The sequence below is a fragment of the Lotus japonicus genome, chromosome 1, assembly GCF_012489685.1.
Source record: "Lotus japonicus ecotype B-129 chromosome 1, LjGifu_v1.2".
In the NCBI taxonomy this organism is placed as follows: Eukaryota; Viridiplantae; Streptophyta; class Magnoliopsida; order Fabales; family Fabaceae; genus Lotus; species Lotus japonicus.
The window spans coordinates 126750057-126772409 of record NC_080041.1 but is presented as its reverse complement, the minus strand read 5'-3'; the positions used below and the strand labels follow the sequence as shown (position 1 = coordinate 126772409).

The 22353-nt window shown below is 36.5% G+C and overlaps 1 protein-coding gene across 1 annotated transcript; it reads left to right on the top strand.

Annotated features, from left to right (window-relative positions):
• Nucleotides 1-8041: 8041 nt before the first annotated feature.
• LOC130730448 (cation/H(+) antiporter 20) lies at nt 8042-14299 on the top strand. Its single transcript, XM_057582460.1, has 3 exons — nt 8042-8441; nt 8736-9761; nt 12811-14299. The coding sequence occupies exons 1-3, from the start codon at nt 8262-8264 to the stop codon at nt 14146-14148; spliced, it is 2544 nt and encodes an 847-aa protein (XP_057438443.1). The 5' UTR covers nt 8042-8261; the 3' UTR covers nt 14149-14299.
• The last annotated feature ends 8054 nt before the right edge of the window (nt 14300-22353 follow it).

The following is a 22353-nucleotide window of genomic DNA, read 5'->3' as shown; positions in this document are numbered from 1 at the left end:
TTTCAAAGTTCTAAACGTGTAAATATGGGGCTTTGGTGTTTTGAATATCAAATACCAGGATCTTGAACGTAAAAGCTCAAAACTTTGATGATGGCAGTGGGTTGGTGGGTTTGGTATTCAAAATTGACGGATCTTATAGCATTGATTCTTATCTTCTGGATTTCTTTCTTCTTATCTTTTGTTGGTGGGTTTCATTCTTCTTATCTTTTGGGTTTCTGGTGGTGAGGGTTGAGATGGCTGGGTGAAAATGATTTGGTGGTGGATGTGATGATTGTGGCGGAGGGAGTGAATTATGGGGGAGAGATATGGTGGTGGACTGGTGGTGCAGTGAGGGGTTGGAAGAAGATGAATGTTCAATTTGAGGAAGAAAGATTTTAATTAGGGATTGGTTATAATTAGATTAGGTTAGATTATTAGATTAGTTTATTAGTTAGATTATTAGTTTGTTTAGTTAAGGATTATTAGATTAGGTTATTTATTAAGTTTTTTAATTTTTTTCTGATATTTAATTGAGTTGGAATTAAAAATAATTTTTTATTATTTTTTTAATTAAAAAATGATAATAAACGTCACGTGGAATTGATAACTGGGATAAAATTGAAGGCTGGGGGCTGGCACACTTTGGCCTTAATTGAATTAAAAAAAAATTATAGGGACCCAATTTGATGCAAAAATTTTATAGGCCTTGAATTTGATTCCCTTTACAATTACAGGGGTCTTCTGATGTATTAAGCATAAATATATAATCTTTCTCCCTCTTGTGAGCAGGTTTTGATGCGGGTGTTTTCCTTCCACGCCGCGCCCGACGAGCAGGCTCTGTTAACTCCGTGTGAGGCTTGGATCCAAGCTGCGGCTCGATGGAGAATATTAGTCGGGGATGTGATAGAGATTAACTTTGATGTCGCTTGGTCAATCACAATGAGTGCTGGTTTCATATTGATAGCCCGTAACTTGCATGGTGAAGTGATGGCAACAACCACGACTGGTTCAGTGGAGGCGTCGTCATCTTTGTTTGCACTCTCTCTGGCGGTGGATCTTTTCTTTTGCGAAGTTTGCTTGGAGATCGATTGCTTGCAGCTTTTTTAGGCTTGGCACGAGGCCAAGAGGGGGGTCTTCTTATTTCTTTTCAGTGTTGAATGTAGAGACTTGGTCTATCATTTCAGTTTTTTCATCTTACTTTTGTACGTCGTTCCAATAATTTCATGGTTGACTGCTTGGCCAAGAACTCCTCAACGCATACTAGTAGGTGTGAAATAACGTTGAGAATTCAATAGTGAGTTAGAGTCTCACTTTTGTTAAGTATGAGTGAGGAGAAGACTTTATAAAAAGTGTGACTCACAAACCTAATGCATTAAGATTTTGGGTTAAGATGTGACGTCGATATCTCTTGGTATCTTACTCATCGGCTCATGGGCTCCCTTGTCCCCCCAACAAATGAGGAGGTTCTGCTATGGCATTGTGCGGACAAGAAATAATGTCCATCCCCTGTTTTCATAATTTGAAAAGTGAAAACTCGTGAGAGCACCTTTCCTGGTCGACGAGAAGTCATGGACTGCACTCTGTTCTCCAAGGGATTTGGGTCATAATCAAACGCTTTATATGAAAGGTGGGCTCAATTTTTATTAATGTTTATGTATCTAACTTGCACTGTACAAGGATAGGGCTTCCGCCCATTATATTTTCATATGTATTATGAATTTATCTTGAGCACAAAAGTGCATATATAGAAGTATAATATTTGGATAAACATTTGCTAAGAATGATTTCGATGTATGTTGTACAAAGAAGAGAGGGAAGGGTGTGCTATAGTAGACTAGTTGATGAGAAATTGTGGTTCACAAATAATGCAGATTGCATGTATATCTTTTGGTCACTTTTGCAGGTATCATGTGACTATGGTCTATGTGCATGACTGCATATGTTCAATTCATCCATTCATTTAGCACCGCAGTTTCCATGAGACAGCATCTGATGGTGATTCTGTGACAACGTGGTGAACTAATCTTAAGAAGGTTAAAGAGAAAAGTCTACAAGCGAAAGGTCGAAGACCTTTGAGCAAATTGATCAAACTTTCATTCAATAGCATCAGGAAAATCTACACGTTACGTTACTCGTTACAATTTGAAAACAGAAATGCTCTGCTTTATAAGCCTTTTATTTTTATAGCCAAGATTCTTCTCATCTTATTTTGCTAGGATTTTCCTTAATAAAATTCAAGACACAATTCTGTCATCATTTGAGTTTAATACGAAAAAGAGTAGTTATACGTGAAAATATGAGAAATACCGACGAGCCAAAGTATCAGATGCAGCCATGCAGCTCCTTGACAGATATAGAAGTTTTTTCCGTTCACTTTGATTCCTCTTTTGTTTTTTTTTTATAAGCAAATGTTAGTGGTTAGTTGTTATTAAATTAGAAAGTCCCTTCAAAATTCCTTTCCAGGATTCTCCCCACCCTTATGTCCCCTAACTCTTACCACTTGAGCTAACCCTCGGGGACGATTCCTCTTTTGTATTAATACTTTCTTGACTAGTTTTTGTATGAAGAGAGGTGCAAATATTGTTGCTCATTTATTGGCTAGCTTCTAAAGCCTCTTAATTTCCTAATTAATTTTACCATAGTTTATCAATTTAAAAATAGTTTAATAGGTTAATTTTTAGTTAGAAAGAAAAAATTTGTTGTTTTTTTTTTTTGCAAGAGGTGCATGTAGACACCAATTCTTTATTTATGCTAGATTGACACATACCGACAAGAGATAAATAATTGGGCGAGCTTGTATTTAAAAAATCTATAGGAATGAAAAAAAAAATAAAGAAATATAAAATAACCTTTTTTTCTTTTAAATGATAATATTTTTTAAAAGAATGAATGTAATTTTAATTTTGTCCTTATGCGAAATTCAATCTTAATTCAAGATGACTTTTTTCTCTTATTCTCTTAAAATATTATTTTAATTTTTCGGTTAACTTCATTCCCAGTTGATTTTTGTTATTGGTGGCTTTGCTTTGAGAAGGACTGTATGTGGCCTTTTAATGCTTAGCGACTTACACTCTGTTTGGTAGGGAAGAGAGAGATAGAGAAGAGAGAGCAGAAAAGAGAGAAGTTGAGTAGAGAGAAATAAGTGGGAAATATAGTGGATTTAGAGCTTGTTTAGTATGATAGAGATAAAAGAAAGAGGGATGAAAAATAATGAGGTGGATGAAAGAGAAAAAATTACTTTTTATATTAAATGTTAACTTTTTCAAATAAATTAATATTTTTTCAGCCAAAGTGATGATACTAGAAGCTTTGAACCGCCGGTAACAAAGAAATAAGGGCCAAAGATCACGTGATTTTAGAGTCACTTGTGTACTGTTCAATTTCTTCTCAAATTGGGGAGACTCAAAAAAGCTGGTGGACCCCACGTTTTCATCTCTCTCTCCCCTCACTCATTTCAAACCAAACAAGGGTAGTTTCACAATCTCTCCCCTAACTTTGATCTCTTCCCTAACTCTCTCTTCTCTAACTCTCTCCTAACAAACAAGGCCTTAGCGTTGCTTTAGGACGGACTCCTCGTATTTAAGATTATAGAGGCTTTTTTTTAGCCTTGATAGTAGAGACTTAGTTTCTGCTTTTGTTTTTTTAATTTTAAGCTTTATTTTATCCATCATTCTGGTAACTGTGTTGTGGACTATCTAGCTAAAAACTCTCGCTCTTTCCCAAATTTTGTTTGGGTAGAGCCAATTCTTTTGCTTACCATGATTTTTTCGCTTCAAGCATTGATCATTTATTTAATGTATTTATTTTTAAAAAATAAAAAATATCATTTCAATAAACTTGTAACTGTAAAAAAAGGATAAGATACTAGAAATAAAAAAAATAGAAAAAAACCTTGTAAGGCCTCACAAAAGATACACTCACAAGTCACAAAATTTGTCAATAAGATAAGATTTATATTTCAGTTCTTGAAATTTAAAAATCATAACTTTATTTTATTTTTCAACTAACATCATAGTAATTAAAACTAATAACAGAATTAAAATTTAATACTTAATAATGGACAGAAAGGTAAATAAATATATAGAGAAATTTAAAATATTTTAAGATAATTTAAATAAGTGAAAGAAAATAATTTACCCCATTTTGCTATTCCCAGCTTATCCACATATATATGGGTACCTCGACAGTCGACCCAGTTGACTTTTATGATTTACAGGCAGGATCAACAATCATTACAATAAAATAATACTCCCAAAAGTCTACAAAGTGCAACCGAAGTCCGTGTTGGTGCCACGAATTTTACTTAAGTCTAAATCGTATATTCAAGTGTATTATATTTATATCACTAACTTTTCTTTGTAAATACCAATAATTTTATATTTTTATATAATAACCTCCATGAACCACGTTACTTCAGGTTTGTCATTTTAATAGTATTGGACATTGGTTCACCAAATAACCATTAATCCATTATGATTCACAAGTTTTAATTACTATTTTAAGAGCAATCATTAAGATCCTCTTTTTGTTAAACTTAAGTTATACATGTACCGGATAACTGGATTCTCCATTAATTTAATATATATATATTTTTTTTGACGGGCTTCTCCATTAATTTAATAAAATACTAGTAAAAGGACAAATAACATTTCTCATAGTTTCCATTTCTTTTGAAGGCGGTATCTTTCATTTAAGGCTATTGGGAGCCAATAAATATTTTCTGTTACAATTTGTGTTCAATTAAATTGTGTTATGTATCTTTCAAAAAAATTTGTGTTATGTAAATATGAGTATGAAGCGGAGCGATGTGACAAGGGTTGTCTTCGTTCTTTTTTTTTATTATTATTACAAATTGTCTTCGTTCTTTTTATTATTGTCACCGTTTATTATTTTTGTTTTTAAGGTTGTGCACAGTATTTTAATTGATGTATAATTTTATTAAAATATCTTTATTTAGAAGTGAATTATGCTAAGTGAAATAATAATGTTTTTTGAAATTAAGTGAAATAATAATGTTTATTCATGAATAATTGGTCAACATCTGTTGTCTTGCAACACCACTTCCGACTTATGATTCTTAGCTTCTACGTTCCGAGTTCATCTACACGCATCCTGCTCATGGCGATCTGCTGGTTTGGAAGGAGTCCATGGATGGAGCATTCTCTGTTTCGAGTTGTTATGATTGGTTGCTATGGTGCATGCTTGGGCACTTGCCTGTCCCTTGGAATTGGGTTTGGAGGGCGGCTATTCTGGAGAATGTGAGGTTTTTTTCATGGCAAGCTCTTCACAATTCCCTCCCTACCGTGGAGGTTCTTTCTCATCGTGGGATCAACACCTCCGCTCTTTGCCGTCTCTGCATCGCGTGGCCTGAGTCCCAACTCGATTGCTTGAGAGACTATGAAGCGTCGAGATAGAAGGGTGTGGAATGAATCTTGCAGCGTCCCTTGGCCTTGGGTTTTTCTATACAACAACGATGGTTGATTAGGTTGCTTATGTCCCACCCGCGACACCCATCCGCAATGCAAGTTTATTTTTGACAACGTTCTTGAGCCATGGCAACTGGTCCTCCATCATGCAGCTGCAGTTGAGAACGTGTTGCGGGAGAGCGTAGAGTCCCAGCATTCTCAGATTGCTCCTCGCTGGGCAGCGTGGCGTGGCACGCCGGATGGGTGTGTGGCTTTGAATACTGATGGGTCCTCACTTGGCAATCCGGGGCGCTCCGGTGCTGGTGGCGTGGTGCGTGATGCGACTGGTAGGTAGCAGTTTGGCTTCTCAGCGTTTCTGGGGTTCTCAAAAATTCGGAAAGCAGAGCTCCTGATGATTTTCCTGGGTTTGCGTCTTTATTCGGAGCGCAGTATCCGACAAGTCATGCTTTTTTTTTATTCTCAGCTTGCTCTTACCCTTGTGTAGAGTGGTTGTGGTCGGTTCCATGTGTATGCAGCGGTGGTTGACATGATCCCTGAGCTCTTGGGTAGATATTGGCATGTTTTCAGCCCCTTTGGTTGTCATCCCTTTGTTGGCGGATGATTATCGTGACACTCATTTTCCGAGACGTTAGGGGTCTGTTTTGTTTTCTTTTAGCAAATTTGTACCCAAAAAATGATAATTGGTCAAAATTGTGACAAGTGTAAATAGATGTGATAGTTATCAACAATATAATTATATTATTGGTTGAGTGGTTATTAAATTAGGTTATAAATATAAAATGATGTAATAAAATGTTTTTTCAATATATTAAATGTTTTGTATTTTTTTTTGTATATCGGAAAAAAAAGATAATTTGCATCCTTCCGGTATTGATTCCTGGACCTCCTCACTCAACCCGCATGTCCATAACTCTAAACACTTGAATTATCATTAAAAACTTAAATGTTATGTAATTAAATTTCGGCTTAATACATCAGAAGGCCCCTGTAATTGTAAAGGGAATCAAATTCAGGGCCTAAAAATTTTTTGCATCAAATTGGGTCCCTAGAAAATTTTTTTTAATTCAATTAAGGCCAAAGTGTGCCAGCAGACTATTTTATCCCAATCATCAATTCCACGTGGCTTTTATTATTATTTTTTAATTACAAAAATAATAAAAAATTATTTTTATTTCCAGCTCAATTAAATAATCAGAAAAAAATTAAAAACTTAATAAATCAATCCAGCCCTAATTAACTCATCTAACCCCAAAATTTATTTTCCACCCACATCTTCATCTTCATTCTGTTCATCTTCCACTTCCTCTTCTTCCATCAAACCCAGCAATCTAGAACCACCACCACCTCATCTTCTCTCTTTCATCAATCCCTAATCTAAACGGAGGATTTCTTTAACAAAAGCACAAGAAAACCCCTCCTCCACTATCGAAGCTTCATCACAGCCAAGCTCCAATTCCATCTTTCCTTTGCAGCAACCCACGGTAGAGAGAAGCAGAAACAACAGAGGCAAGGGTTTCTCGTAGATCCAAAGTTTACGGTTGCATCTCCAATCTTTACCCTAAACCCAGCAACACAACAACCTTACAACCTTCATGAACACAGACAGCAACAACAACCTCCACCACCACAACCCACAACCTTCACCCTTTCTACAGAGCCAAGAAAAACAGACAAGAGAAGGAGAAGGAGGGATCCAGGGAAAGAGATCGAGAGAGACAGAGAACCCCCGATAGAAACCTCACACCCCAACCTCCATCGAGATCGAGACGGAGGGGGGATGGAGAGGCGCGGTGCGAGGAGCCGAGAGACAGCGAAGCGAGATCGAGAGACGATGGACCACCACCATGCCTTGCACCTTCCACCGCAAACTCCAGAACCCACCTTTGCTTTGGGTTTTTTGAGATTGGTTGTTGTTCTTGGTGATGGAGGAGGAAGGAGAGATTGAGTATTGTTTGGGTATTTTTTGTTTCTTGCTGGAATTTTATTTTTGGTTGTTGTTCTTAGTGATGGAGGAGGAAGGAGAACTTGGTTTCTTGTCTGGGTTCAATTTGGGGATGGGGAAGTTTTGTAATTGGGTTCAATTTGGGGATGAAAGGATTTAATCAGGGATTGGTTATAATTAGATTATTAGGTTAGTTTATTATTTAGATTATGTAATTGTTTTGTTAAGAGATTATTAGATTAGGATTTTATTAAGTTTTTTAATTTTTTTTTTCTGACTTAATAAATGAACTGGAATTAAAAATATTTTTTTAATAATTTTTATAATTTAAAAATAAATAAAAAAGCCACGTGGAATTGCTGACTAGGCTAAAATTGAAGTCTGGCAACATTTGTCCTTAATTGAATTAAAAAAAAATTCTTAGGGACCCAATTTGATGCGAAATTTTTTCAGGCCCTGGAACTGATTCCCTTTACAATTTCAGGGGCCTTCTGATGTATTAAGCCTTAAATTTCTCTTTTTAAGAAATTTCACTCAGACACTTAAGCAAGACCCATTCTGAGAAAAGGTTAAAAAAAGTAGTCCTTTGACAAGGCAACAGTGACCCACGGTGCAGTAGTACCCAATTGACCCAACTTGTTGAAGCCTTGCCTATGCTTCTCCAACTCTATAAATACACCTCGAAAACACCCATGCATATGTGATATGGCCATTTATTTCTCAAGCTAGATAGCATCCTTCACCTGCTAAATCCTTTACTTTTTCTTCCCTCAGTTACATGTGACTACCTTTCCCTCCATAATACTAAAACCAAAGGTCACGTTCTCCTTCTCCAGTTCCAGTTCTCCCTTCCTGCATGTGCTCCCAATTAATTTTGTATTAATTGTTGCACACGTTACATACATACATACACCATGCCTGTAAACATAACCTCCGTCAAAACTTCCTCCAATGGAGTCTGGCAAGGCGATAACCCTTTGGACTTCGCCTTCCCGCTCCTCATCGTCCAAACCATCATCGTCCTCGTCCTCAGCCGCTCCCTCACTTTCCTCTTCAAACCTCTCCGACAACCTAAAGTCATTGCTGAAATTGTCGTAAGTATCACACATGTTCTCTTCACTTTCCATTTTCTCATAATCAATTCTAAAACTCAGAAGCTAATCACAAAAACTATCCTCTAAAATTGAGTTTTATATCAGTAACTTCTGTATAGTAGAATTGATTCCGAGATAATAGAAAAGTTAATTCAACCACACACAAATTTCATTTTGTGATTATTGCATGCCGGAAACAAAATCAAAATATTTTAATTTGTGAACTAAATTTTTTCATGATGGGCAATAGGCCAAACCTATAAAACAGTGATAATGTTAATTTGATTTGAACAGGGTGGGATTCTGCTAGGACCATCAGCATTGGGGAGGAGTGAGAGCTACTTGCACCGCATCTTCCCAAAATGGAGCATGCCGACGCTGGAATCGGTGGCCAGCATAGGCCTTCTCTTCTTCCTCTTCCTCGTCGGCCTCGAGCTCGACCTCAACTCAATCCGCCGCAGCGGCCGGAACGCCTTCACAATCGCCGCGGTCGGAATCTCCGCTCCATTCATCGGCGGCATCGGCGTCGCCGTCGTCCTCCGCAAAACCGTCGAAGGCGCCGACAAGGTCGGATTCGGCCAATTCGTCGTCTTCATGGGCGTCGCCCTCTCCATCACAGCATTCCCCGTCCTCGCCCGAATCCTCGCCGAGCTCAAGCTCCTCACCACGCGAGTCGGCGAAACCGCCATGGCCGCCGCCGCGTTCAACGACCTCGCCGCCTGGGTGCTCCTCGCGCTCGCAATCGCGCTGGCAGGTAGCGGCGCCGACGGAGACGGCAAAAGCCCTCTGGTATCCGTCTGGGTGCTCCTCTCCGGCGCCGCCTTCGTCGCCTTCATGATGGTAGTTATCCGGCCAGTCATGACACGCGTCGCGAGGCGGTGCTCCCCTGAAAACGACGTCGTTGACGAGGCTTACATTTGCCTAACCCTCGCCGGCGTGATGGTGTCAGGTTTCATCACAGACATGATCGGAATCCATTCAATTTTCGGGGCGTTTGTGTTCGGATTGACGATTCCGAAGGGTGGGAACTTCGCCGAGAAATTGATGGAGAGAATTGAGGATTTCGTTCTGGGATTGCTGCTTCCGCTTTACTTTGCTTCCAGTGGGTTGAAAACCGATGTGACGAAGATTAGCGGCGGAAAAGCGTGGGGGCTTCTGGTTCTGGTGATTTCGACGGCGTGCGCCGGGAAGATTCTGGGGACGTTCGTGGTGGCCGTGATGTGTAGGATTCCGGTGAGGGAGTCGCTCACGCTTGGTGTGCTCATGAACACCAAGGGACTCGTGGAACTCATTGTGCTCAACATTGGGAAGGAGAAAAAGGTTAGTTTCGTCACTTCCACTTTTTCAATTTTCAACCCTTTTGGTCAACTAAATTGGGAGTATAATTTGTCTATTTTTTCTTTCCAATTTTAAATCCTTCATGTTGTTTTCTAAATAATAAAATTTGGGTTAACGAAACTGAGTTTAATTTCAGTCTTTCGGAAGAAAATGATGTAGTGGTTATTTTTACAACTAGTTGTTTTTTACGACCGTTATAATTATTTTTTGTCGAACAACATAAAGTAAACTCGCTTACAAAATTATGATTGGTTTGACCATCAACCCATAAAATAACAAAAGAGGCCGTATAGTAACATTTAGCAATAATACATTAAACCATACAAATTTTTGATTCACACTTACAATTCACCGTCATAGATGGGAATAGAAGATGAGATAATATAAAATAAGAGATACTATGTCAAAGTTTTTTTTTTTTTTGAAAATTATGTCAAAGTTGTTAAACCTTGTTTCATATTGAAACTGTGTACACTTTGATATCTATGCATGTGACGCGTGGCTGATATTGTAGTTTATTCATACATGATGTTTTAGGGAGTTGGGTTTGGAGCCTCACCCCTTAGGCTTTGCACCCCACTAAAACAGATACGGAATTTAAATTTCCGTATCAATACGGAAAATAAAATTTCGTATCTGTTTTAGTATATAATGAGTGGTTGAAAATGTGACACGCATGCTTAAATACAGTACGGAATTTTAAGTTCCGTATTCAATATGGAGAATACGGAACTTTAAATTCCGTATTTGATAAAGTGGGGTGTCAAGCCCCATAGGTGGGGTGCCAAACCCAACTCCCGATGTTTTAGTTTCAGCTTAGTTTATTACTTGAGTCCTTTCTTTTCATTATTTTCATCCATCTATCTATTATCGTATGTCATGAACTTTCATGAAATTATAAACATATATAACAACTTTTATTTATTCACATCCACTTTTTTTCTATCTCATTTTAAACAACAATTTCTGTATATATTTTTTTGTATCTATTATAATTGTCATTCTTTCCCTCAGATTCATATACTTTATTGGGTGTGAGTGTCTTATGTGTGAAGAAACAATTGTCCCAAACCTGAAACACTTATTTATTTGGAACGTATTTTTGTTCAATCCAAAAAGTCGACCAAATATAAATCACATTGAATAAAATTAATTTGACCTTTAAACATGATTATTTTGAATTGAAGCTCTAAAATAAACATACGTAGATTGATTTGGGTGGTCGACTAGACCACAATAGACAGAATTGGGACGTGTCTTGAAAAGTTAGAGAAACTGAATAATTAATTGGAAAAATATTCATATACACTTTTGGAAGAAAAAAACGTTTATGACTTCTGATATATATACAACAAATATTACCGACACTTTACATCCAACATATTTTTCTCTTTATCACATAACATTACAGCATATATTTACACCAATTATTTTTATCTATTTCCCTTTTTTTTCATTCGGGTGTCCACACCAATATTTATAAAATCAGAACTCTATCAATTACTAGTAATTTGTTAGTATTTTCTAATGAATGTACCTAGACGTATATCCGCCTAACAAGCAACGTATCTGACTTGGTACAATATGACAGTTAGTTTTTATTAGTTTAATGACATGATTTGGGAAAAATGATGTCCTTTTAATTGACAGAGTTAACTTAATATTTTATTTATTAAAATTTTTAATCAATAAAATTCAGAGAAAATGGTTAATTCTTCAGCCACAAATGTGTTTCACTGTCTGGTTCAGCCGCCGTGGTGAGTAAGGTAGACAAGTTAGATCAAAATGCTGACAAAGTCTAATTTCATGACATTTTCATAGAAATTTTTTGTGTGCTTAAATAAGAATCATGTGATGAGCGACTTCAATTAATTTCTTGCATGCTTTACATGAGCTAAGAAAACAGCTCCACCTTAGTTTGTTCCACTTTTCCATGCTAGCTATATGCATGCTTATCTTAATTATGGGTAATTTCATCCAATTAGTATATACTTTTGTGATCAAATAAACATAGCACTTTGACTCTTTGCTTAGACAGAGATATGTAACACGTTCTGGTCCAGAAAGTTTGGTTAGTCCACTAGTTTAGTTGTTGATGATGGCTCATTTTTTTCATTTGATCTTGGAGGATGGCGTGTTCATTTTTACATCCTATAAGTAGAAAAGTAATATATGCAAATACATTGGCTTTACCTATGATGACGAATATGAGCTCCTTCTCACCACTTTCCTGCTTCTTTATATTATTAACATGTGGCATAAAATGCCATTTTTTGATAGGTTTAGCATAGGGAGTCAGCATCTTGAATTGTAGCTTACCCTAAATTAACCATGACTATGTATTTCAGACAATAAAAATAATGGATAAAAATTGCACACTGTCTCACTCACATAGTTTTACCCTCTTTTTTTCAAATAATTGACTACATGAAGTTAAAAAAATTAAAGTAATATAAAAATCTTCCCAAAAAATGGTAGGAAGATATTATATAGTTTTTTTTTTTTAATTTAACTACTTGTTTTGAATTTAATAGGTCTTCCCAGTCTAGCATTGTCTTTATGTCTTTCTTAGGGAAAAATAATGACAGGATATCTGATTTGATGTATAATAATCCCACTTATACTTTAATGGTAAAGGATATATTCAATAATAGCACAGGAATTTTTTTTGAATACTAAAGTAGCAGTACACCACATGACATATCTTACTCAGCCTACAGCAACAACAAAAATTAGTTAAGTAGTAGAAACCTTATAAAATTGTGGTAAAGTTTTTGAATTCATCGAAAGTAATGAAAGATAATAAACGATAAAAAGTTAATCAAGATGAGGATGGGTAAATTGAAGATCATCCAATTAATCCTATAGAGATCATGGATTTTTTTTTTTTCTGTATGTGACATGTATATTAAGAAAAAATTGTCCCTTCCTTCAAAACAAATTCTGTTTCACTTTACAATTGTCAGCACCAAAAGAAGAACTTCACAACTATTATTCATGATACTAATGTCATGCTATTATGAATTCACAGGTATTAAATGACGAAATATTTGCAATCCTGGTTCTGATGGCTCTAGTGACCACCTTCATGACAACCCCAATAGTGATGGCCATATACAAACCAGCTCGTGGCATCATATCCAAGACATGTCGCAAGCTGGGTGACCTCTCCACCCACTCAATGGACCAAAAGGAGGCGGCCCAGCTCCGAGTCATGGCCTGCATCCACGGCCCAAGCAACATCCCCTCCATCATCGGCCTCATCGAATCAACCTGCGGCACCAGCAACTCCCTCCTCAAGCTCTTCATCATGCACCTCGTCGAGCTCACAGAACGCTCATCATCCATCATGATGGTCCAACGCGTTCGTAGGAACGGTTTCCCCTTCTTCAATCGGTTCAATCGTGGCGAGTGGTACAACCGGCTCGCCGGAGCCTTCCAAGCCTACAGTCAACTGGGCCGGGTCCAAGTTCGGTCCACTACCGCGATCTCCTCTCTCTCCACCATCCACGAGGACGTTTGCCACGTGGCGGAGGAGAAGAGGGTCACGATGATCGTCTTGGTGTTCCACAAACAGTGGAGGGTGGAAGCTGACGAGGACCACGACAAGGGTCATGAGGTGGTGGAGAATGTTGGACACGAGTGGAGAGGGGTGAATCAGAGGATTCTTAAGGACGCGCCTTGCTCTGTGGCTGTGCTCGTTGACCGAGGGTTTGGGTCCAAGACTTTGGGCCCAAATGCCACAGAGGCCCAACGAATCGGGATTGTGTTCTTTGGTGGGCCTGATGATCGAGAGGCGCTGGAGTTAGGGAAGAAAATGACTGATCACCCAACAGTTGAAGTGACTGTTGTGAGGTTCGTTGAAAGAGATGGGGAAGCTGACAACATTGTGCTGCGCCAATCACCCCACAGAAGTACTGATGATAGCTACAGCTTCTCAACGGCTAAAATGAACCGCCAGAAGGAAAAAGAGTCGGATGAGAATGCGATCGAGGAGTTTCAAAGTGTGAGGGAAGGGAAGGTGAAGTATATTGAGAAAGTTTGCGGCAACATCGTGGAGGAGGTGTTGGCTATAGGAGAAAGTGGGGATTACGATCTCATAATTGTTGGAAAGGGTCGGTTTCCATCCACTATGGTGGCAGAACTTGCAGAGAGGCACGCGGAGTACGCGGAGCTAGGCCCTGTCGGAGATATTCTAGCATCATCAACGGGACACAAGATGAGGTCATCGGTGTTAGTTATTCAACAACATGATGTTGCGTTGATGGATGAGGCCCCTATGTACAAGGTCAAGGTGCATGATGAAAATATTGTTGATAATTCATCTTCCAAGGGAGAAATTTCAATAGCCATCGATAACGATGTGTGATAATTTGTTGGGTGGTGGGGATGAGGACAACATCCAAGTAGCATATATCTCATATGAAGCTTTAAAGTGAATAAGTAAATATGTAATTTTCCTTGAATTTCAGTGGGTTAATATCAATGGTGCAAGTTGAATTAACAGTTATTGGTTTGCATTTTTGGCCCAATTTGTTTAGTTCGCAAGTTATGGTTCCCAAATTTATTGGCCAGCCCGTGATACAGTAAAATGGGCTACACTTAATTTAGGCTAAAATGTTTGAAGGTAAAACTTTTTCTTCAGATTTACACATTCTAGTAATTGACCAAAAAACACATGGTGGGTGACATTAAAGTAAAGCATTGTGTATACTATTTAATATTTATTTAGTATATCTAGGTAATTTATTTTTGAACATGGTGGGTGACATTAAAGTAAAGCATTGTGTATACTATTTAGTATATCTAGGTAATTTATTTTTGAACATGGAGGGTGATATTAACCTAGCATCCATTTTGGCTAGCTTGATAACTCAAACTCAAAACCTAGTGTCTTCACAATTAACTAGTGTTTTTCCCCGTGCGCTGCACGACGAATTTTTTTATTACATTTGATAAGTCACTAAATATTTTAATTATAAATAATTTAATATGCTAAAAATGAAAGAACAATCATAATAAAGAAGTAGATATTCAAAAAACATAAATTCAGGCACTCGATTATAGTGTTTTGTACTCATACACTGATTTAATCAATATCAAAATTTCATAACAAAAAGAAATTAATTAGCCAAAATCTTCAACTTTCCACATGTGATGTATAAATGATTTTTTCCTTGATGTAAATACATATATTTAAAATTATTAGGTTGGGGACTTACAAAGTGAAACCAATATATATATAACTAATCCTAAATTTATTTTAAAACTATGGATAGTGCACTTAAATTATTTGAAGATAAATTTTTCTATTGATTTTAACATGAAAGTTTTTTCATGTAGAATGTTCTGACCCGTACGTGGTGGATTTTTCTATATTTAGGCATGTACAAATACAAATATTCAAAACAAAATGAATATACTAAAATCATTATTTGCCAATTTTTTAGCTGTTAGAATTAAGAGAACAAAAAAAGAGAATTTAACAAAACAAAACCACAACGAAAATTTATTTTGTATTTCATTCATTGACAACAGTTTTGTTTTGAAATTGAAAATAAAATCTTATGAGTGTAACTTCAAATATGAAAAGAAATTTTGTTGGACCGGAAATTCAATTGTATCCAATTGAAACAACACATTTTAATTGAACCTCTATTGAATCCAATAAAAGCATAATATTACAACAATAAAACATTCTAAATAGATCATTCCTTCATTTATGATCAACCATACAATTACCATGTGAAAAATATCTTAAAGTGACCATTGTTTTCTTGATTAAACAGACCCAAACTTTTCCTTTACAAAGTAAGCAACAATTTCTTAAGTAACAATAAGGGTATGCACAAATTGAAGATTGGTCAGGTTGCAGGGACCTCACCTTCAAACTCATGCAGCTCTTCAGAGGCCCGTTGTGAAATCTTCCCTTGAAGTTGTTCAGGCTCACATCAAAGTTCTTCAGATTGTTGCCTAAAATATAAATAATAGAAGTTTTTAAAAAAAATTGAAGAAGCACTCATATATTAAATAAAACCACAACATATATCACACAACCAGCAGAAATGTTCCTCCCCTTTTGGGAATTTTACATGATATATATGAAAATTTATTTTTCCATTATGTTTAACATGATAGTATTTTCTTGTTAAAATGTTCCTCCTTTTCTGGGAATTTTACCCTTGCAATTTATATAAAAAACGAAAGTGGACTATATTATTATGTCGTACAAATATTTTTTTTAAAACAAAAGGTATTATTGATAAAAGCATAAGCGACAGAAAACAACCCTCTCATGGCATAGGATAAAGCCCACAAATAAAACATCCTTATGTAGTACAAATTTAACATGAAACTATATTGTAAACCAGAGAAAACTCACTAAAATTTATTTGTATATTAGTTTTTATGTGAAAATATTGTCATTCAAAATTTTCCTTCTCCGTTAAGCTATAACCTTGAATTTTAAGAAAACTATTTTTGTTTCCTATTTTTAAATTAATCAATATCAATATCAATATCAATCAATATATATTAGAAAAGAACAACTTCTAGCATGACGTGTCGCTCTCACAGGCCAAGTTAGTGACGTGTCGCTCCGAGATTAATTCTAACTTAATTATTTACACGTCAGCTTTTCCACCTATTAATTCTCATTTAATAATTTACACGTCAGCTTTTCCACCTTGGCCCTATTTGCCCTTACCTTATTTCTCCTGATATTTTACACGTGCTAAACCTAAACTCTTCCTCCTCCTCTTTCAATTTGCGCAGCTCACCATCAACGTATTATATGTGAAATCTTCTTCTTCCTCCTGTGACTTTGTTTCTCTCTGCGCCCAAACCCTAACGCCACCAAGCTTAATTCATACGTTCACCGTTCTTCTTCAACACTCTTTCTTGCACGGTTAAATTTTTTCCACATGTGCCCTGATTTCTCCAAGCTCTTCCTCCTCCTCTTTCAATTGCGCGGCTCCTCTCACCTCTTCTCATTGATTGCTCATCGGTTTACCAAAAAGGTTCATGCTGGCAAAGGCGGCGGCGGAAGGTTGCTAGGGTTTTGCAGGCTCCGTCGGTTGTGTGTGTGATTCGATTCGATTCCCAAACTATTGGTGACAGTAACACTGTGAAAGAGAGAAGGTGGAATTATCAGAGGGAGGAGTCAATTTTGATCTTCGTATTTGTTTAAAAGTTGTAATTGCATGGAACGACAACAACAGCAACCATAGCAGCGCCACCTCCTCAGTAGCGGAGGTGATTCTCCAGTGCTCTACGACCCCACCACCCTTTCTTGCATTTTTCTTTTTGTGAATCATAAAAAGGAAATCTTATTATTAAAGCACTAAATTAACAATTTTGAATGGAATACAGATGTTCATTTACAGCATAACATGGACCTCCTGGGTACACTTTTGCAATTCTGTTCCTGTACAAACACGGATAATGTACTTTTTGCTGGCTAAAATGCAGTGAAGGGATCAACTATGATTGTACCTGATAAGTGCCGAATTTACGTGATTTTCCATATTAGAATCGGCACTTATTTGTTCTTAACATGTGATTTATTCCTCAAACTATCCCTCATTTGCATAAGCTGTAAATATTTAGATTTTTAGTAGTATTTTGTCTTAAATATAATCTTAATCATAATTAAACTTTACTTTTTGATTTTAGGAGAAATATTGACGAAGATCCAAGCAATTAAGTGAAAGTTGAAGATCTAGAAAGATGGTGGCGCTTAGCCCCATTTCTGGCGCTTAGCACCATTTGGACAGGGGAAACTTAACCCATCTTTGAAGGAAGCCTGGCGCTTAGCGCCAAAAAGTGGCGCTTAGCGCCATTTAAGGCGGTTCAGATTATTTCAAAGTGGCGCTTAGCACCAAAAGTGGCGCTTAGCGCCAAGTGCCCGATCTGCTTCATTTAAAAGCTTGAATTGAACAAAGAAAAGGGATCTTTTTGCTACTTCTTTAGATTTCAAGAGAGGGAACTCAACCAGAACACAGAGGAGACTTGGGTGGACAGATTCTTGATCATTCGACGAGCTGGGAACGGTTCTAGGACGTCACGCGTTGCCACTTTCACCTTAGTTTTCTCTTTTAAGCTTTGTAAGCAATCCATGGATATGGGTTGCTAAGTTTCTTTGTTGGATTTGGATGTAGCCTTTAACTATGATGTGTTCTTCTTGATTTCTATATGTAATATAGTTTCTATCACATGATTCAATGGTTGTCTCTTGTTCTTAATGCTATGTTTTAGTTTGCGCACCTAGAACATATCGCTTGATTCGGCGTAAGAGCGGAAGCTACGACGTCTATAGTCCGACCTAGGATTAACCATCTAATAAACCTAATGTCTAGGAATGGAATTAGGCTTGTTAGTCATTTAAACACCTAAGCTTAAAGATAACTTAGTTTTTCTATGCATGTGAGGAATCAATGTTTAGGAAAGTGAGTTATATATATCCACTCATATGAGGAATCAATGAAGTAGGGTAGAACTGGTGTAGATGAATCATAGATAGGAATGAATTTGCATATAGAATCATAAGACACTAGTAGTTAAACGGTGAATTCCAAGTCCAACAGTTTTCTCATCTTGATATCTATCCTTTTTATTCTCGCTTTGTTTAATTTGCATGTGCTTTGGCTACCGAAACAATCATCAACCTTTTGGAAATCTATTGCTTGAGTAATTTTACTATAGAACAGCATTTGTGTTAGCAATTCCCCGTGGATACGACAAAAACCCTATGCTATACTGCAATTGAATCTTGAAAGGGATTTGAAAGTAGTTGTGGTAAAAACCTTTCAACAGTACCCGAGGTATGTTATGTCAAATTGCTTTTTGTTCTCTTAGTTTTTTTGTCTCTTATTTTTATTTTTTTGAGGGGGGAACACTGCACTATCTCATTTAATTTGAAATGTGGATTTCCTAACAAAATGCTATACAGATTAGGAGTGCCCTTGAAAATTGATTTTCTCCCAATCAATCTTAAGGTGCCTATAAAGAGCTATGTATGTGTAGTATAACATAGAAGATTATAGCTTATATTTTTCGCTCATGAATATTATTCTAAGGTTTCTCATCATAATCTGGTGAATTTTAAACCAATGAGATTGTTTTTAAAATGAGTTTCTTATTTCGGATGACTATTGTCTCTGTATCTTGCACCGTCAAGTTATGTGATTAGAGTTTATTGGGTTTTGAAATAGCTTTTATACAGTTACTATCACCTAAAGTTGGTTAATTTAATTATGGTGTTATTTTGTTATTAACATAGTTTAGCAAGGATTTTTCTACTGGTGCTTTTTTGGATTTGTTTTTTTCCTCAACCTTAAGCAAACATTAACAATTGATTTAATTGATTTATGATGAGAAAGACAACAAAACCTTAGGGTCCTGTTTGCTTTAGTTCATGATATCCTATCTTCAATACTTACTATTCTTAATGCAACTATTTTTAAATCACTAACCACCATTGGTGAAAAGAATTAAACTGTTTTGTGCTTTAATGTGCTATGTTCTCATCAATCCCTAATTTCATTTCAAGCATCTCATCTTATCTGTTTAACTTCCTTGCAGAATCGCAGTAAGCCAGTGACAGTCTTTCACTCTGTTTGTTCCATTACGGGCATTTGTATATGATTTGTTTGCAGAAAATCGTTAGTACTTATTATGAGTATGAACACCGAAGAGAATGGGGCAGCCGCAAGAGGAAACCATCAAGTTGCAGGGAACATAACATGGTAAGTTCTCATACTACATGATTTACTTTTTTTCATAACCATTATCAAGGCAACATTTTCATAACATGTAAAATTTTGAATATAATTCTTGGCTTACAGACTAGGAACTGAACAATTAAGTTCCAGTTTTATCACCTAATCACCTAAGATAAACTAAAATATTATTTTTCTTCTTCATTCCCCGAGGTGTTTCTGATTTGTTCTTTTGTTTTGTAATGTCTCTTATTGTTTGTGTGTTACTAAATCCACTGCTTTTATCATTTGTTATTTGTTTTTCAAACTCCTCTTCCTCTGATAGGTCTATGTGAAGGTTCCAGGTTAAATGCTCAACTCCTCAATTAATTTTATATTTTCCTATAAATTGCTTTCAATACTTTCAAATTCCAAGTTATAGATTGGATTTGGACATTATTTTTCATTGTAGACTGCTTTGATTGATTGGCTAGATTAGAAATGTTTTCACTGAAGATATCATTGATTGAATTCATTATACTTGCAGGTATTTGCTCTAAAGCTTCAGGTCATTAATTTAAGTCTTTGTATTGGTCTTTGAAATCCTCCATATGATGTGATTACTGCTAAATGGTCGAGAATTCTCACTCATCTCACTCATCATATATGATATTCCTTCTTATAGTGTATTTTTCATGCGCAGCCTTTGAATGCTGCAGTTACACATTCCAATGTTTCTCTTTTCATACTCCACGCACCTATACATTGCTTCTTGCAATCTGGATTTTATTATAGATACAGGTGAGAACTGAGAAGTTAATCATACATTTAATTAGTAGTTCTCCCATATCATTGAACTGACGCATCCTTAGGTTACAACAGTTGTTCTATAAGTTCCCTTACAATATTAGCATATGATGAACAACAAGGAAGATTAATAGAAGAAGACCTCCAAATGATATATTTTGATTCTTATCTCAAACTTTTATTTTTTTGTACTCTTTATTTATGACTAGCATTCAGTGTATTTTGATTTTTCCATGTGAATGTTTTCTTGCCTAGATAAAATGTCCCCGAAGCAATCATGGATTGATGCTTAAGTAAAAGGCCTGACATATATGCTTTCATGAATTTTTTGTCTCATCTGATTCTGAGTTTTTTACTTGCAATTTGATATGAGGCTAGAAGCCACATGGGGAAAGGATCATCTATTGTGGTTTGTTTGCCTGTCCGCAATCTATTAGTGGAGCCAAGATGCTGGTAGCAACTAAAATAATTGGGATTGGCAATAATTAGATGAAGAGAGAGAAAAATAACTTTTTTCCTCTTCATTTCTCTTCTACAATTTTTTTGCCGGGAACTAGGATTTTGCTTAGCTCGAAGTCCTTGAGCTATGGTTTGCATTAAATCAGATCAACATGGATGTAAATCAAAAGTTGAACTGGATCTGTTTCGTGTCCGAGATTTGTCAAAGCTATCATGCTCTCTCCTTTGCCAGGTGCTGGAAGCTATAAAACATTTTAGAGGACATGAAACATCTGTTGTGGTTCTTCTCATAGAATCATATTTGCTCTTATTTGACAGATTGTATTTGGGGATGCAATTTCGGGGGACATTGGAATGTGCTGCATTTTCAGATAGATGAGTTTGTGTTTGACATTGAGCTAGATGGTTTTGGTTTCTTATAAACACTACTACAGAAAAGGCTTTTCGCCACGGTTCCGCACGCCATTTCGCCACGGTTAAACCGTGGCGATAGCGTGCGTGGCAATTGAGCAATTGCCACGGTTCAAGGGCAACCCGTGGTAATTGCTTCGCCTGTTGCCACGGTGAGAAAAGAGCAACCGTGGCAATAGAGGCCTCTATTGCCACGGTTTCGACCGTGGCAATATGTTGCATCTATTGCCGCAGTCAAGTGGGGAACCGTGGCAATAACAGTGCTGAAACAAATTTAACTTTTTGCACTAAAACAATAAAATCAATATGATATCCAAATACATTTGTTTTTGTTCTAAAAAGGAACAAACTCAGCTCTAATTCAACACAGTTTGAAACATTGGCACAGTAATAATAAAAAACAATAAATCCAATCTGATTCGGGCTCCTAAGTCTTACAAACCAAATAAAATCTTAAAAAACACCATAAATCCTAACAAGTGACAACAACTCCCTAACGCTTTCGGCACCAATGTCATCTGATGATTCCAATGTATGTAAATACAACATGTTTTCCTCTGCAACATAAACGTAACTTAATCAATAGAAGGATGCAAGCCATTCTAGCAAGAATAAAAGGAAAAAAGAGTACCTCTATTCCAACGACGCTCATTTTGAATCAAAAACTCCCCATTTGATCTAAAGAATATCCACATATTCTTTCACGTCTTCAGCATGCTACTACAGAACTTTAACCCTGCAACTAAAAATTTAACATCCAAAGTCAAAACTATGGTGAACAGATGCAAAATGGTTTAAAACAATATCCCCTAAACTGACAGGAGGTTCCATGAAATGGATGATAAGGCAGAGTAAAGATAGAAAAAAAAAGATGAACGTACAGAGAGAGAGAGAGAGAGAGAGAGAGAGAGATAGAGATAGAGAGAGAGAGAGAGAGAAAGTAAGAAGGTGAAGTTGTCAAGCCAACTGCATAAAATCAATCCACCTTATGTTCAATCATATAAGCTTTTGTGAATGAAAAGTGATAAGTGTTAAAAGAATGCATATAATGCTGATTAATCTTAGAAGCTTGGAGCATTTATTTTAAAGTCTGCACACTCTCACTGTGCAAAACAGATAGAAATTAAAAGACACTATCCTTGGTAAAATGATCCAAAACGTGAATAAAAAGCAGTGAAACGAGAATACAATTATGAACT

Excerpts from the sequence above, each read along its gene's own strand:
- LOC130730448 (XM_057582460.1), top strand. The coding sequence starts at position 8,262 with ATGCCTGTAAACATAACCTCCGTCAAAACTTCCTCCAATGGAGTCTGG. Across the intron at positions 8,442-8,735 it reads AAGTCATTGCTGAAATTGTC|GGTGGGATTCTGCTAGGACC; the intron begins GTAAGTATCACA and ends TGATTTGAACAG. Across the intron at positions 9,762-12,810 it reads ACATTGGGAAGGAGAAAAAG|GTATTAAATGACGAAATATT; the intron begins GTTAGTTTCGTC and ends ATGAATTCACAG.